This window comes from Cebus imitator, unplaced genomic scaffold (genome assembly GCF_001604975.1).
Source record: "Cebus imitator isolate Cc_AM_T3 unplaced genomic scaffold, Cebus_imitator-1.0 Scaffold602, whole genome shotgun sequence".
Taxonomy (NCBI): domain Eukaryota; kingdom Metazoa; phylum Chordata; class Mammalia; order Primates; family Cebidae; genus Cebus; species Cebus imitator.
This window is the reverse complement of record NW_016107917.1, coordinates 608,997-624,095: the sequence shown is the minus strand read 5'-3', so window position 1 is coordinate 624,095 and position 15,099 is coordinate 608,997. Positions and strand designations below refer to the sequence as shown.

The 15,099-nt window shown below is 50.4% G+C and overlaps 2 protein-coding genes across 2 annotated transcripts; one reads left to right on the top strand and one right to left on the bottom strand.

The window, feature by feature from the left end:
* Window positions 1–3,813: 3,813 nt before the first annotated feature.
* On the top strand, window positions 3,814–11,424 carry FOXO4 (forkhead box O4). Its single transcript, XM_017516764.2, has 3 exons — window positions 3,814–4,942; window positions 8,592–9,648; window positions 9,982–11,424. Exons 1-3 carry the CDS (start codon window positions 4,490–4,492, stop codon window positions 9,987–9,989), a joined length of 1,518 nt encoding a protein of 505 aa, XP_017372253.1. The 5' UTR covers window positions 3,814–4,489; the 3' UTR covers window positions 9,990–11,424.
* Window positions 11,425–11,775: 351 nt separating this feature from the next.
* Window positions 11,776–15,057, bottom strand: CUNHXorf65 (chromosome unknown CXorf65 homolog). Its single transcript, XM_017516765.2, has 6 exons — window positions 14,711–15,057; window positions 14,519–14,605; window positions 14,179–14,316; window positions 12,960–13,028; window positions 12,178–12,284; window positions 11,776–11,993 (listed from the first exon to the last, which is right to left on the bottom strand). Exons 1-6 carry the CDS (start codon window positions 14,733–14,735, stop codon window positions 11,871–11,873), a joined length of 549 nt encoding a protein of 182 aa, XP_017372254.1. The 5' UTR covers window positions 14,736–15,057; the 3' UTR covers window positions 11,776–11,870.
* Between the last annotated feature and the right edge of the window lie 42 nt (window positions 15,058–15,099).

Here is a 15,099-nt window from a genome sequence, read left to right as displayed (position 1 = left end):
ACAATGCAAGATATAACTCAAGCCAGGACAGGTGCCTGCCCCACCCTGCCATTTCCCTGTCTCAGTAACTCTGCATAATCTGCCATCATACTTGTTTCAGTTAGAAGAGAGCTCCTTGTGACCTAGTACCCATCAGGCTCTCTCCTCCACCAAATTCACCACTCATGCAGCATTTATCAGGCACCCTTAGCTGAGGTGAAGGAAAAAGGGACATGTGCAGGAAATGTTTGCAGGCATTGTGAGCAACTATGTCTCATCTCTCTAGTCTGGACCTCAGATAGGAATATATGGCCTTCTATACACCTAGGTGGCAGGTAGAGGGCAAATGCATGTTAGAACAGAAGAAGGCAGGAATATAGAGAACCAATGTGGCTATTTTACCATGATCAGGCTAATATCACTTTGAAGGCCCAGTGTGCTGCCACTGCTGAAAAATCCTGGGTTGCATAGATACCCTTTTGCACAGGAGGAAGGCCTCATCATCGCAGAACATAATAGCAACATTGCAAATGGCAGACAACCCAAACTACAGTCCCTGCCCCTCAGAGGTTGCTGTCTAACAATTGGAACATGGACAGGCAAAAAATGCATAGGACACATTTAAAAGTTGTTAAATGTCCAAGTCTATTTGTGACATTTCATTTAATAAGTGATATTTGCCGAGTGCGGTGGCTCACACCTGTAATCCCAACTCTTTGAGAGGCCAAGGCAGGCGGACCACTGGAGGTCAGCAGTTCAAGACCAGCCTGACCAACATGGTGAAACCCCATCTCTACTAAAAATGCAAAATTAGCTGGGCATGGTGGCAGGTGCTGTAATCCCAGTGACTTGGGAGGTTGAGACAGGAGAATCGCTTGAACCTGGGAGGCGGATGTTGCAGTGAGCAGAGATCCTGCCATTGCACTCCAGCCTGGGCAACAGAGCAAGACTCTGTCTCAAAAAAAAAAAAAAAATAGGAGCTCACAGTTTATTGGGAGAGACAGGAAAGTAAACAAATAATTACAATACAATATAGTTTGTGCTATATAACATAAGACTGCACAAAGTGGTTAGGAATGCAGAAAAAAAGGAGAACTAATTGCACCTAAGGGAGACAGGAAAGGCTGATAGGAGTTTTCCAAAACAAGAGACGTGGAGAGGGATGACAAGAGGGATGATATCCCAGGATGCAGAAAGAAAGGTATAAAAAGGCATGGTATTTCCAGGAAATAGTGTGAAACTCTGGTTGTAACTTAGTGTGCAGGAAAAGCATGAAGGGGCCTGAATCTGAGGAGCCTGGCATGCCTTGCTTGGGAATTTGAACTTTATCACACAGGCAATGGGGGAAATCAAAGGAACATTCAACCAGGGAAATTATATGATCAAAAAAACAAAAATTATAGCCAGATGTAGTGGCTCATGCCTGTAATCCCAGCACTTTGGGAGGCCAAGGCAGGCAGGTCACTTGAGGTCAGGAGTTCCAGATCAGCCTGAGCAACATGACAAAACCCTGTCTCTACAGAAAATACAAAAATTAGCCGGGCATGGAGGCACGTGCCTGTAGTCCCAGCTACTCTGAAGGCTGAGGCAGAAGGATTGCTTGAGTGCAGCAGGTCAAGGCTGCAGTGAGCCAAGATCACGCCACTGCATTCCAGCGTGAGTGACAGAGCAAGACCTTGTCTCAAAAAAGAAAGACCCTGTCTCCTTTAGGTGCGATTAGTTCAAGGAAACAAGGAAACAAAGAAAGAGAAGAAAGAAAAAGAGAAAGAAAGAAAAAAAGAGAGAAAGAAAGAAAAAGAGAAAGAAAGAAAAAAAGAGAGAAAGAAAGAGAAAGAAGAAAGAAAAGAAAGAAAGAGAAAGAAAGAAAGAAAGAGAAAGAGAAAGAAAAGAGAAAGAAAAAAGTTATATGATCACATATAAGCAATATAATCCCAGTTTTGCCTCCTTGGGCAAGTCAGTCTCTGAGCATTGTTAGTGTCCTCATCTATAAAATGGGGATAATAGTGGTACCTACCTCATGGGGTTGAATTGAGGAGTAAATGATTGAGGAGTAAATGAACTAATGTTCGTAAAGCAATGTGCACAGAGACTGGCACATAGTAAGGGCTCCATAAATTTTAGCCATAGTTTCCAGACATGTTTTTTTTTTTTTCCTTATTTGTTTATTTATTTATTTATTTATTTATTAGCGATGGGGTTTCACCATGTTGGCCAGGCTGGTCTTGAACTCTTGACCTCAGGTGATCTGCCCACCTCAGCCTCCCAAAGTGCTGGGATTACAGGCACGAGCCACCTCACCCGGCCAGACATGTTTCTTAGAACGGTAACCTTGTCGGCAGCTCTGAACATGAACTGTAGTGAAGAAAGACCGATGGAAGGAGATCCAATTGAGATGATACTGCAACTTTTTTTTTTTTTTTTTTTTTGAGACAGGGTGTTATTCTGTCACCCAGGCTGGAGCTCAGTGGCACGATCTTGGCTCACTGCAACCTCCACCTCAACCTCCACCTCTTGGGTTCAAGCGACTCTCCTACCTCAGCCTCCCAAGTATCTGGGAATACAGGTGGGTGCCCCACACCAGGCTAATTTTTCTATTTTTAGCATTGATGGGTTTCACCATGTGAGCCAGGCTGGTCTTGAACTCCTGACCTCAAGTGATCTGCCTGCCTCACCTCCCAAAGTGGTGGGATTACAGGAGTGAGCAACTGCACCTGGTTGATCCTACAGTTTAAATACAGTGATAAATAAGGTCTTGAACTGGGATTTGGATGTAGAAAGTTATGGAGATGGGGCCGGGCGCAGTGGCTCAAGCCTGTAATCCCAGCACTTTGGGAGGCCGAGGCGGATGGATCACGAGGTCAAGAGATCGAGACCATCCTGGTCAACATGGTAAAACCCCGTCTCTACTAAAAATACAAAACATTGGCTGGGCATGGTGGCACGTGCCTGTAATCCCAGCTACTCAGGAGGCTGAGGCAGGAGAATTGCCTGGACCCAGGAGACGGAGGTTGCGGTGAGCCGAGATCGCGCCATTGCACTCCAGCCTGGGTAACAAGAGCGAAACTCCGCCTCAAAAAAAAACAAAGTTATGGAGATGAAGAGGTAATGGGTAAGTCTAGCTTGGGAGACTGGGTAGACCAAGACTATCAAAAGCCAAATTCAGAGATAAGGGTAGCCAGAGGATAGGGGTATGGGTGCAGGAACAGATAATGACTTCAGTTTGGGACCTGCTGAATGAGAAGTGAAGCCGTTGGAGCTGTGAAACTGGAGAATATCAGTGTTGAAGGGAAGGCCAGAAGAGCCAGCGGAGGAAACTGATTGATAAGTGAGACCTCACTGTTAGTGAGAACTGCATATGGCGGATGAAGGCGGTGGAGGGAGGGAGGAACACCACCATGGGCTAACCATTTGTTTATGTTACACAGCCCCCTACCCAACTCTCCAATGTGCATACATCCTATTTTCTAGTCAGTTCCTTGCTTCTTGCTTCTCGGTCTCCTGCTTCTTGAAAAAAATATTTTTTCCCTTTTGCCCTCTCCTAAATGAAGGAGGGAAAGGGCTAGCATCTCTCAGTCTGGTCACCTAGGCGACCCCGACTCACAAGGGAGGCGATGGAAAGGGGGGAAAGGGCGAAAAACGATTCTTAAGAAAAGAAAGAGTCCGTGACGACTTCTGATAATTAAAGTTCCACCTCCTTATATCCTGCCACGCCGCTCTCCTGCCGCCGTATCGGGCTCCTGGCCGCGAAGCAGGATGGGAGATGTAGTCCTCAAGAGTGACCAGGGTGGCACGACTGAAGAACTCGGTTTCCCGACTGGCTTCCGAGGCGCGTGCGCAGATGGCTGCCCCGGCGAGTGGTAAACAGAGACGTCAGGCGGGGGCTGCTGCTTGGAGCAAAACAAAAGGGAAACCCGGGGGGCGGGGGGTGGGGGGGGTTGATAGGGGAATCGGTGCGGGAATAAGGGAGGCCGCAGCAGCGGGGACCTGGACCCTATTAAGAGTGGCGAGAAGGGAAGAGGCGGGGGAAGGGGGAGTCAGGGGAGGGGCAAGTGACGCGGGGGAGCGGGGCGTGGGGGAGGGCAGCGATCCGGGAGGAGGCAATTTGGTAGGAGTGTCCGGGGGGCAGCAACTTAAAAGGGGGAGGGAACTGCGGCTAAGGAGACGTTCGGTGATGGGAGCGCAATGTATGAGGGGATACCGTGCCTCTGGTTTAAAAGAGCAGGAAGCTGAGTGAGAGGTTGCAGAAAAAGTGTCTTCGCTCGGCAGAGGTTACAGGTGGCATCTCAGAAAGAGCTGAGGCTGCAGGCTGTAGTCGGAAAGGGGATTGGAGAACTGTGTGAAGGGACAGCTTTGGGGCTAGAGTCCTGGGACTAGGGGGAAGTTCGAGACTTTCTGAGGACTGGCAGGAATGTGCCTCCTGGCCCTCGGTGCTTCCCCCCTGAGGGGAGGCATCGTGAGGGACTGTGGCAGGCTTCACTGAACTCTGAGCCGGGGAGGTCCAACTCCACGTATGGATCCGGGGAATGAGAATTCAGCCACAGAGGCTGCCGCGATCATAGACCTCGATCCCGACTTCGAACCCCAGAGCCGTCCCCGCTCCTGTACCTGGCCCCTTCCCCGACCAGAGCTCTCTACCCAGCCGTCCGAGCCGCCCGAGGTGGAGCCAGGTCTGGGGGAAAAGGTACACACGGAGGGGCACTCAGAGCCGATCCTGTTGCCCTCCCGGCTCCCAGAGCCGGCCGGGGGCCCCCAACCCGGAATCCTGGGGGCTGTAACAGGTCCTCGGAAGGGAGGCTCCCGCCGGAATGCCTGGGGAAATCAATCATATGCAGAACTCATCAGCCAGGCCATTGAAAGCGCCCCAGAGAAGCGACTGACACTCGCCCAGATCTACGAGTGGATGGTCCGTACTGTGCCCTACTTCAAGGACAAGGGTGACAGCAACAGCTCAGCAGGATGGAAGGTAATTATGGCCCTCTTACCTCCTTCCCAATACCATCTACCCCCTAGACCCCCAGCCTCCCGTACTTAAACTCTGGGGCCCCTTTGGGAAGCCCAGAGATCCACCTTGAATATCCAGTTAGACAAACATTTACTTAGTACATAGTATATGCCACACTCGGTGCTTGATGCTGGAGGATCACAGATGAATAAGACACTGTCCCTGCCCTGGAGAAAATCGAATTCTCTGCTCACTGCTGAACACTCGCAGCACTTTGGCTTGGGCTGCCCCAAACACTTATTCCCACAGAGAAGTCTTTATCCTATGTACAGCGGGAACTGTGTGGATTCCCCGCACAAACCTAGCCTTGCCTCCTCCCCCACTTCCCACCCCAACACCTTTTCTCCCATTCCTGTGGGATTACTTGGATTCCCTGCTTGCCTCCCAATACCTCAGTGTAGCGGTACTGTTGTTCTACCACTGCTCTACTCAGGAGGAGGGAGTGCAGTGGCAAAAGTAAAAACAATAATATTCATGGGGAAAGGTAGCTGGTCTTATGCACTAAGAAGAAAAAGGGCTGTGAGCTGCTACCTGTCTCAGTTTACCTTGTGCTGCCAAGAAACTCTCCCTTGTAAGGGGCTATCCAAGTTTTGGGGGGAAGTGTTCCTTTACTGTTAGGGAATATTAGTCATGAAGAAGGAGGTAGGGCTCTGACTTTAGAGCACAAGATTGGGAGTTCCCTTGGCCTTCCATGAAGAAACTGTGAGGAAAGATCTCAAAAGAGACTGTGAAAAACTTGTCCTGAGAAATATGGGGCTCTAATCACAAAATTGGGGAGCCTCAAGCCTTACTGCTGGCTTGTACCTCTGTAGGTGGTGAGGTCAGCATACAATCAAGTACAGAGGGTTGGATGAGCAGAGGAACATCCCCTAGTTCTAGGAGATTGAGTGATCAATCCGCACTATCCCTAGGGGCTGGGCAGAACAGAAGATAGGACAGCTGACTGAGACCCTTAGCACTATTTCTGGGTAGACTGCCATGCCACAGTCTCAGCTCATAAAGAGCTCCCCTCCTTGGACCCAGCCTACACAGCTGTTTTTCTTTTCCCTTAGGTTCATTTTCCAGGGTAGAGAAAATAACAAGTTGTTACTTATATTGTGGGAGTATTATCTACACTTATGTGGGGCTTTAGACTTTGCAAAGTAGTTTTTAAATTTTTATTAATCTTCACAACAATTTTGAGATTCCACATTTCACACATTAGGAAACTAGGTACTGAGAGGTTAGGAAACTCACCTAATAACAGCAGGGTGAGGACTTGAACTCAGGTCTAACTATAAATCATATTATCTAAGAGCATGCTTGCTGTCATTGGAATGATGGCAAAATCAAATCAGGCTGAGCCTGGGATTTCGAGGCCCCCCACCCCTCTCTTTCGGGAAGTCTCCTGCCTGAACTGGCCTCCCTGATGATATGCCAAGGTTATTCCCACCCCACCAGGGGGCGGCACTCACTTAGAACAAGAAAGTTTAGGCTAGGTGGCTTGGGAAGCAATTAGCAGTCACCCCACCCCCACCCCCACCCCACACCACCCTCCAACATGTAAGAGTTTCGGGCTTTTAGGAAACTAACCTCTCCAATTAAGAGGCTGTGTACCACTGGCTAGTTCCAAGGCCTAAAGAAGAGGAGACAAATGGACCTTGTAGTTATTAAGTAGTAGGGAAAGGAATGGGCCTTCTCAAGTGGATCCAGAATTAGAGGATGAAAAGAGGAGAAATCATAGTGCCAGGTCATGGTCATTGTGGTCCTTAGTTACTACAAGGTGAGGCTGGTTGGACGAGTGCCACTCCTTCAAGGAGTTAGGAACATCAGCACTGTTGAAATGCCATTACATCAGGGTCCAGGAACACAAGGAGTTCTTTGGCTAAAGAGTCCTAGAACAAGAATCATCATTCCCCAGGCAAAGGGTCTCCTTATCTTAAAAGCACCAGAGAAACGAGTAGTTTCTGACTGACCCATGGCCTCAGCCTCCTAGTTGCTCCAAGCACTTCTGGGTTCCTTCAGAGTTTCTAAACTAAAGAACTCCATGTGGGAGGTCAAATGCCCCCAAGGTTGAAGAGTTTATGCACAAATTCCTAAGAAATGGGAGAAAGGCACTGGGAAGGAGGTAGGGAAAAGGAGGCAGGTTTTGGAAAGGGGGGGTGGCCAGGGGAGGGCCAAACCCCTAGTGTAACTAGCCTGCCCCTCGGCAATCAGTAAATATAAGCTGCACTGGGTGCTGAAGAAGCTACCAATCTCAGCTCCCCGGGCCACTGGAAAGCAACGTTTCCCAGATAGGCTGTCACCAGTTAGGGAGGAAGGGAAACAGCTTCCAGTACCCAAGGCACTGAAGAGCTGGCAGAGCCTCAAAGGGAGCCTCACCACGGTCAACCCAGGGGCCACCCACCAATCAGGTACAAATATTGATTATGTACTGTGAGCTTGAGTAGGTATTGAGTATGTGCTGTGAGCTTGATGCTCTGGGAGGGCTCTGTTGGGGGATGTGGGACTGGCGGACATTACACTTGGCACTTAACGCGCAATGAGAAGAATTACATGAAACCATAAACCACACAATATAAATTGGGTAAAATTGTGTGGCGCAGATTTTAAAAATACTATACTAGAAATTTGGCTGCGAAAGTCAGGCAGCCGCTTTACGAAAGAGGTCGAACTGAAGCTTAGTCTTGACGGAACTAGTAGAACTTAGAGAAGGGAGATCCTCCTCAGAAAAGAGGGGAAGGGAAGAAGGCACCTCACGTTTTTGAGGCGCAGCAAGAAGCCCGAACCTGAACTGAATGTAGTTGAGGGTGTGTGTTGTGGATTAGAAGAAATAAGGTTGGGATTGGGGGGGGGGGGGAAGGAATCTTTAAATTCTGCAGAGAGCTGGGTGGCCCAAATGCTCTGTGGGGAATGGAGCACCTGCTGTGCTGAGATTCCAGCCCTTCAGCCTATTCTGAGAACCGGCTCTGGGCAGTGCGGGTCCATCCTGGGCTGGTGCTGTACCACTATCCCGTAAACTCCACCCAAACCTGCCCTCAAGGAAAGAGGTGGAATGCTATTTCCCACTTGAACCTAGTTCTTGCCAGGTGAGGGGTACATCTCCCCAATGCCCACCAGCCCCAGGTACCCCTGCAAAACACACACCGAGCCCTGGGGGAGCACAGTGCCAGGAACTTTTCCAGGGTGGGCACCCCTGTGCCCTCTGCAGTGGGCTATTACACATTATCTCCTACCGCCTGTGCAGAGAAGTCTGGAGCAGAGGCTGTGCAGCTTGTCTCGGAGCGGGAAATGTGTGTGGTCTCCCCTCACACCCCACCCCCATCCCTACTTCTACCAGTTTTCCCTCCTGGATTCAACTTTCTTTGAGTCTCCAGGAATGCCCCTGCTGTGTCCCAGCATCTTTTTACCTTTTATCTTTTTCTCTCTTTTTTTGGAAATCATTTCAAGTTTTTCTTAAACTTTAATGACCTGGGAAATGAATCCCCGAAATGAACCCCGCTGCTGTGGTGGCACCAAATCCTAACCCCTAGATCAACGGGGACCAGCATCCTCTTAGACTAGACTGCTGGCTGCTGACCTCCCCTACACACACCTCATGCCCCTTTCCTGCCGTCTCTGTCCCCTCCAGAACTCGATCCGCCACAACCTGTCCCTGCACAGCAAGTTCATCAAGGTTCATAACGAGGCCACTGGCAAAAGCTCTTGGTGGATGCTGAACCCCGAGGGAGGCAAGAGCGGCAAAGCCCCCCGCCGCCGGGCCGCTTCCATGGATAGCAGCAGCAAGCTGCTCCGGGGCCGCAGTAAAGCCTCCAAGAAGAAAGCACCCGTGCTGCCAGCTCCACCTGAAGGTGCCACTCCAGCGAGCCCTGCTGGCCACTTTGCCAAGTGGTCAGGCAGCCCTTGCTCTCGAAACCGTGAGGAAGCCGATATGTGGACCGCCTTCCGTCCACGAAGCAGTTCAAATGCCAGCACTGTCAGCACCCGGCTGTCCCCCTTGAGGCCAGAGTCTGAGGTGCTGGCGGAGGAAATACCAGCTTCAGTCAGCAGCTATGCAGGGAGTGTCCCTCCCACCCTCAATGAAGGTCTAGAGCTGTTAGATGGGCTCAATCTCACCTCTTCCCATTCCCTGCTCTCTCGGAGTGGTCTCTCTGGCTTCTCTTTGCAGCATCCTGGGGTTACCGGGCCCTTACACACCTACAGCAGCTCCCTCTTCAGCCCAGCAGAGGGGTCCCTGTCAGCAGGAGAAGGGTGCTTCTCCAGCTCCCAGGCTCTGGAGGCCCTGCTCACCTCTGATACACCACCACCCCCTGCTGATGTCCTCATGACCCAGGTAGATCCCATTCTGTCCCAGGCTCCAACACTTCTGTTGCTGGGGGGGCTTCCTTCCTCCAGTAAGATGGCCACGGGCGTTGGCTTGTGTCCCAAGCCCCTAGAGGCTCCAGGCCCCAGCAGTCTGGCTCCCAACCTTTCTATGATAGCACCGCCTCCAGTCATGGCAAGTGCCCCCATCCCCAAGGCTCTGGGGACTCCTGTGCTCACACCTTCTACTGAAGCTGCAAGCCCAGACAGAATGCCTCAGGATCTAGATCTTGACATGTATATGGAGAACCTGGAGTGTGACATGGATAACATCATCAGTGACCTCATGGATGGGGGCGAGGGACTGGACTTCAACTTTGAGCCAGGTACAGTACCCCCTAATCACCACAGCACCTCATAGCCTATGTCCACTCCTAGGTGCCCAGCTAGTCCCCTCATCTGGGTGAAAGGGAGATTTAGGACAAGTGGTAGCCAGAGCTCCTAGGGAACTGGAGGGAGGATGTCATATTAGAGTAGCATAGTTTCCGGATGGGACCTCCAGGCCCCTCAGCTGTGCCCATCCCTGTAAGGTAGCACAGAAAAGTGTGTGTGGAAGCAGGGGAGGTGCCACCATCTTCTTTGGTGGGCATCTGGATGGTAGAAAGTTGGCAGGTCCCAGATGAGCCTCTTACCTTGTTCTCTGTTTCTTTTTCCCACAGATCCCTGAGTCATGGCTGGAAGCTTTGTCCCCTGCTTCAGAGGTGGAGCCAGGCGTGTCCATATCCATTCTATACCCTTGAGCCCTCCCCAGGAATTTGGGACCCTGCTTTAGAGCTAGGATGGGGTCTGGTCACACGCAGGTGCTGAGGAAATTATAAAGATAAAACTGCCCCATCTGGGGATGATGTGGGGAGGGAGATGGGAGGGGAAAGGGGAGAGGGTTTTTCTCACTGTGCCAATTAAGGGGTAAGGCCCCCTCTCAGGAGCTATCCTCAGCTGTTCCCCCTAGGCTTTCTAGTGAGATGATCAATGCTATTGGAAATGTGAAGTCACCAGTGGCCTTACCCCTGCCTTTGGGAGCAGGATTTTTTGTAGAGAGTCTTATCTGAGCTGAGCCAGGCTAGCTGGAGCCTGGGATTTCTATGCAGTGGCTCCTTAGGCCAGTGGTGTGGGGTGGGTGGGGGGTTTAGAGGATCTGGAAGGGCTAAGATCTGAGCACTGGAGTGGCTCACCAGGCCAAATCACCCTTAGAAGGCTGCAGATAACAGAAAGGCTTTTTATAAACTTTTAAAGAAATATGAAAACAAATATAAAGATTTTTTTTAACCGTGGCAGGGTGCTAGCAGTGGGCAGAATGCTTTTTTTCTTTCTGAAGGCTTTGTGATAGTGACATGATACACTACAGATAGTAAATACTAGGAGAGCACAGGGAAGTGGGGGAGAGGTGGGGAGTAATCATGAGCACAGGGAAGAGCTCCCGGTTGGACCAGGTATAGCGAAAGGTCTATGCAGAAATAGGTTGGAGTTTCCCTAAGAAAAAAGCTAAGCCAGCTCCCCTCATTCCTTCAACTTGTGCCTGGGAGTGTGTGGTATTGGGGTGCAGCTACACTCTTCTATGATCCAGCATGGGTTAGTACTACGGTGGGAGAGCACACTGAAGGCCTGGAATTAGCTTGGGGCCAGGGAAGGGAATGGGAGGGGAGAGAAGAGAAGAAGGGAAGGATTTAGGATGGCAAAGTTAGGTACAGAGACCTCCCTGTTCTGGGCCCCTGACAGCTGTCCCTGCCCTTCTTCCCCTTCCCTGACGGCAGGGGTTATGTGGAAGTGTGTGGCGGCAGGCAGCGGGAGGGGAGAAACAGGGAAGGGAAGGGGGGGGGAGCTTGGCTGAGGGTCTGGGAAATGAGCAGGGATAGGGGGCAATGTGGATCAGGTTTACTAGCACCTGCCAGTGAGGCCATCTGGGGCTCCTTCTCCACCCCAGCCCCCAAAGCAGCCCTTCCCCCAGTACCCTTTGCATCATCCCCTCCCCCACCCCTGCTGTGGGTTCCCATCATTTCCTGTGTCAGTGCCTGGCCTACCCAGATTGTATCATGTGCTAGATTGGAGTGGGGAAGTGTGTCAAATCAATAAATGAATAAATTCAATAAATGCCTATAACCAGCTCTTGTTTCTGCTGTCTTGCCGCTCCCCTTGAATAAGGGAGAGGGAGGGGGAAAGGCAAAGGGCTGGAGGAAGAAACTGCCCAGAGGCAGAGACGTGGAGGGTGGGGGAATTTCAGCCCAGGGAAGTGGTGGAGTGTGGGGGGGGAGGGACACCTAACCCCTGCAGGAGTAGGCGGACTGTGAGATAGGCCTCCCTAGGGGAGGTAGTCTGGTTTGAGAAGACCCCACCCCCTACTCGTTCCCTCAAAGGCTCATTGTACTAGACTTCACAGCCTTCCTCACCCCCACCCATGTGCTTGCCCCAGCCCTCTCCTGCCATTCCCATCCACCCTCAGAGCCTCCTCAGTGCCTGGGGCTTACGTACTCAAGCCTTAGTGCAGTTATTGGGAGAAGTATTTCTAGAAACAGAAATTTCACACTAAATTCCAGTAATTTTACACCTTGTATTACTTCTTTTGCTTGGTGAGTTTAGTGGGTGGACGACGTTTATCCTTCCTAAAATCTACTTTGCTCTTAGAGGCCAGAGACTTGCGAGTGGACTTCTTTTCATCTCGTCCTGATAGCTTGGACTAGAAAAAGAAAGTAAGTAAACAAACAGGCCCCTGTAGCGAAAGTTTCTACAACCCAGGGCCAAAGGAAGGAAAAAAGAAATTGGAGGCAGGAAATTCATCTCAGAGGGCTGGGATGGAGGAACATTTGGTTGGCGGTGGGGAGAGCGGGGTGCTAGGGCAGACCACATTTGGTGAGTCTTACCGGGACAATTGCAGAGGGTTCAATTGTAACGACCTTCTTGGCTTCTAGCAGTCTAAGCCTCTCAAGTCGGCTCCTCTCCAGGGCGTCACATTGTGCGCGCAGTGCAACTAAAAACAAGGAGAAGGCACCTGCACCTCTGAGAACTAGAGACCTTACCCTTTCTGATGCTCCCATCCATTGTTCGTATCATCGGCTGGAGACCCACCTGGCCTAAGATGGAAATGATGGGATGGTGATAGGGAGATGATATGCAGAGAAGATGGCCAAGAAATGGAGAAAGCAGAGCTGGGCGCGGTGGCTCACGCCTGTAATCCCAGCACTTTGGGAGGCCAAGGCGGGTGAATCACCTGAGGTCAGGTGTTCCAGATCAGCCTGACCAGCATGGAGAAACCCCATCTCTACTAAAAATACAAAATTATCTGGGAGTGGTGGCGGGCGCCTGTAGTCCCAGCCACTCCAGAGGCTGAGGCAGGAGAATCACTTGAACCCAGGAGGTGGAGGTTGCAGTGCACTCCAGCCTGGGCAACAAGAGCAAAACCCTGTCTCAATTAAAAAAAGAAGAAGAAGAAGAAGAAGAAATGGGAGAAGCAGGGAGTAACACACGCACATTACGCCTGGTGTGAGCTAAACATCCCTCCTAACATGGACCTGGACCCTGTCCCCCTTTTCCTAGGCTCCTATCATCTGACCTACCATATCACATTAGTCCCACCTTACATTCTCCATCACACAGCTATATACTGTACCTTTCGTATTCTTCCCTCCCCCATCTCGCTTCTTACCAAGCAGCAGAGGCTCCGGATTCTTGAGGAGAGGCACAAAACCTTTGTAAGCAGCCTCCATCCTGGTTCCTGTGAATATAGCCGTGTATGAATATAGCCATGTGCTATCTCCAGCCCTTGTCATCCAGTCTTCACCCTCCTGAAGCCCAAGATTCCAGGACCCAACACTAAAGACTACCTGCTGGGTGTGGTGGTTTATGCCAGTAATCCCAGCATTTTGGGAGGCCAAGGTGGGCAGATTACTTGAGGTCAGGAGTTTGAGACCAGCCTGGCCAACATGGTAAAACCCCATCTCTACCAAAAATACAAAAAAAAAGAAAAAATTATCCGGGCATGGTGGTGGGTGCCTGTAATCCCAGCTCCTCGGGAGGCTGAGGCAGGAGAATTGCTTGAATCCAGGAGGCAGAGGTTGCAGTGAGCCAAGATCAAACCACTGCACTTCAGCCTGGGCAACAGAGCGAGATTCCATCATAAATAAATTAAGTAAATAAATAGACTACTTTGCCAGGCACAGTGGCTCATGCCTGTAATCCCAGCACTTTGGAAGGCCGAGGTGGGTGGATCCCCTGCGGTCAGGAGTTCAAGACCAGCCTGGCCAACATGGTGAAACCCCGTCTCAACTAAAAATACAAAAAATTAGTAGAGCGTGGTGGCGCGCGCCTGTAGTCCCAGCTACTCGGGAGGCTGAGGCAGGAGAATCACTTGAACCTGGGAGGCAGAGGTTGCAGTGAGCCAAGATTGCACCATTGCACTCCAGTCTGGGCAACAAGAGCAAAACTCCTTCTCAAAAAAAATAAATAAATAAAATAAAATAAAATAAAAACTACCTTGAGCTGGTGGATCTTATTTCTTCCCCTTAGGTATGGACCTAGGGAAGCGTATGTGTGAGCCTAATCTATTGTTACAGAGGCAGTGCCCTTCCTTAGGCTGACTAGAGATGGTCAGTTTGGATCTGGTTGAGGGTGTTCCGTTTTTGTTTTAATTTGGTTTTGGTTGTTTTTGGTTTTGTTTTTGTTTTGGAGGCAGGGTCTCATTATGTTGCCCAGGCTGGTCTCAAACTCCTGCCCTCTATCGATCCTCACGCCTTGGCCTCTCAAAGTGCTGAGATTACAGGCATGAGTCACTGTGCCCAGCCTTGGATGCCCTGTTTTAAAGATAAGGTTTATAATCTATCTTGAAGGCCTTGTTCTATTTCTGGGGAGCACTCCCAAGACTCTACCTGGTGGCCCACGCTCCACCTTACAAACATAGTAGGTGCCTCGAGCTGTAAGATATTTGCTGGCATAGTCTGTATGGTTGGGCTTCATCTGGAAAAGCATCTTCATCGTCCCTGCTTCATCACACAAATCGATGGAGCCTGGAGGGAGACCACAGGGTAATTGGGGCAGCTAAGGAAAGAGAGTGGGAGTAAAAGGGGCCAGTGATCCTATGCAGAATGGTTTGGAGGAAGCTGTAAGGATGTGAGGAACTCCCTTCTTGCCAGGAGGAGGGCTTGGGGATTAGAGACAACCCAGCTACTTCTGACCTTTGGCCATTAGTCTTCTCCCCAATCTCCTCACTTGTTTTAGGCAACTGTAGTTTTTTGCGGATGTAATACAGCATCACGGTGACAGAGCAGTTGGTATTGACCAGAAACTGCTGATTATCTGAGAAGAGATGGAATGGGACACGTGGGCCCATTTCTGTGATCTCCACTGCCCTCAGATCCCTCCACCCCCATCTACAGACTCTAGTTCTGTGTGGCCCCTCACCTCCATGTTTGATATAGATGAACATGCCCTCAAGATCGCCTCACTGATGAGTCATGCAGAAGGATGGTGTTCTAGAGGCCTTGTGTGGGGCAAATAGGCCTATAGGATTGGTGGACTGGAGAGGCAGATGGATTTCATAGGCTGAGGATGCCCACGCTGGGCAGCCAGGACAGAGCTGTTGGTAGTTGTGGATAACCAGCATCCCCAGGGGTGGGGCCTGAGGCTGCAGTTGAGGGATTATGAGGTCAGAAGTGGCAGGTGTGGCCAAAAAGTAGAGTAAGGATAAGGAGAGAAAAACTTGGGTGGGGTATGTAAAACATTAGTTGGAAAGTGGGCGAAACATGGTAAATATGGTAAGTCTAACTGTTTTTTTTTTTTTTTTTTTTTTT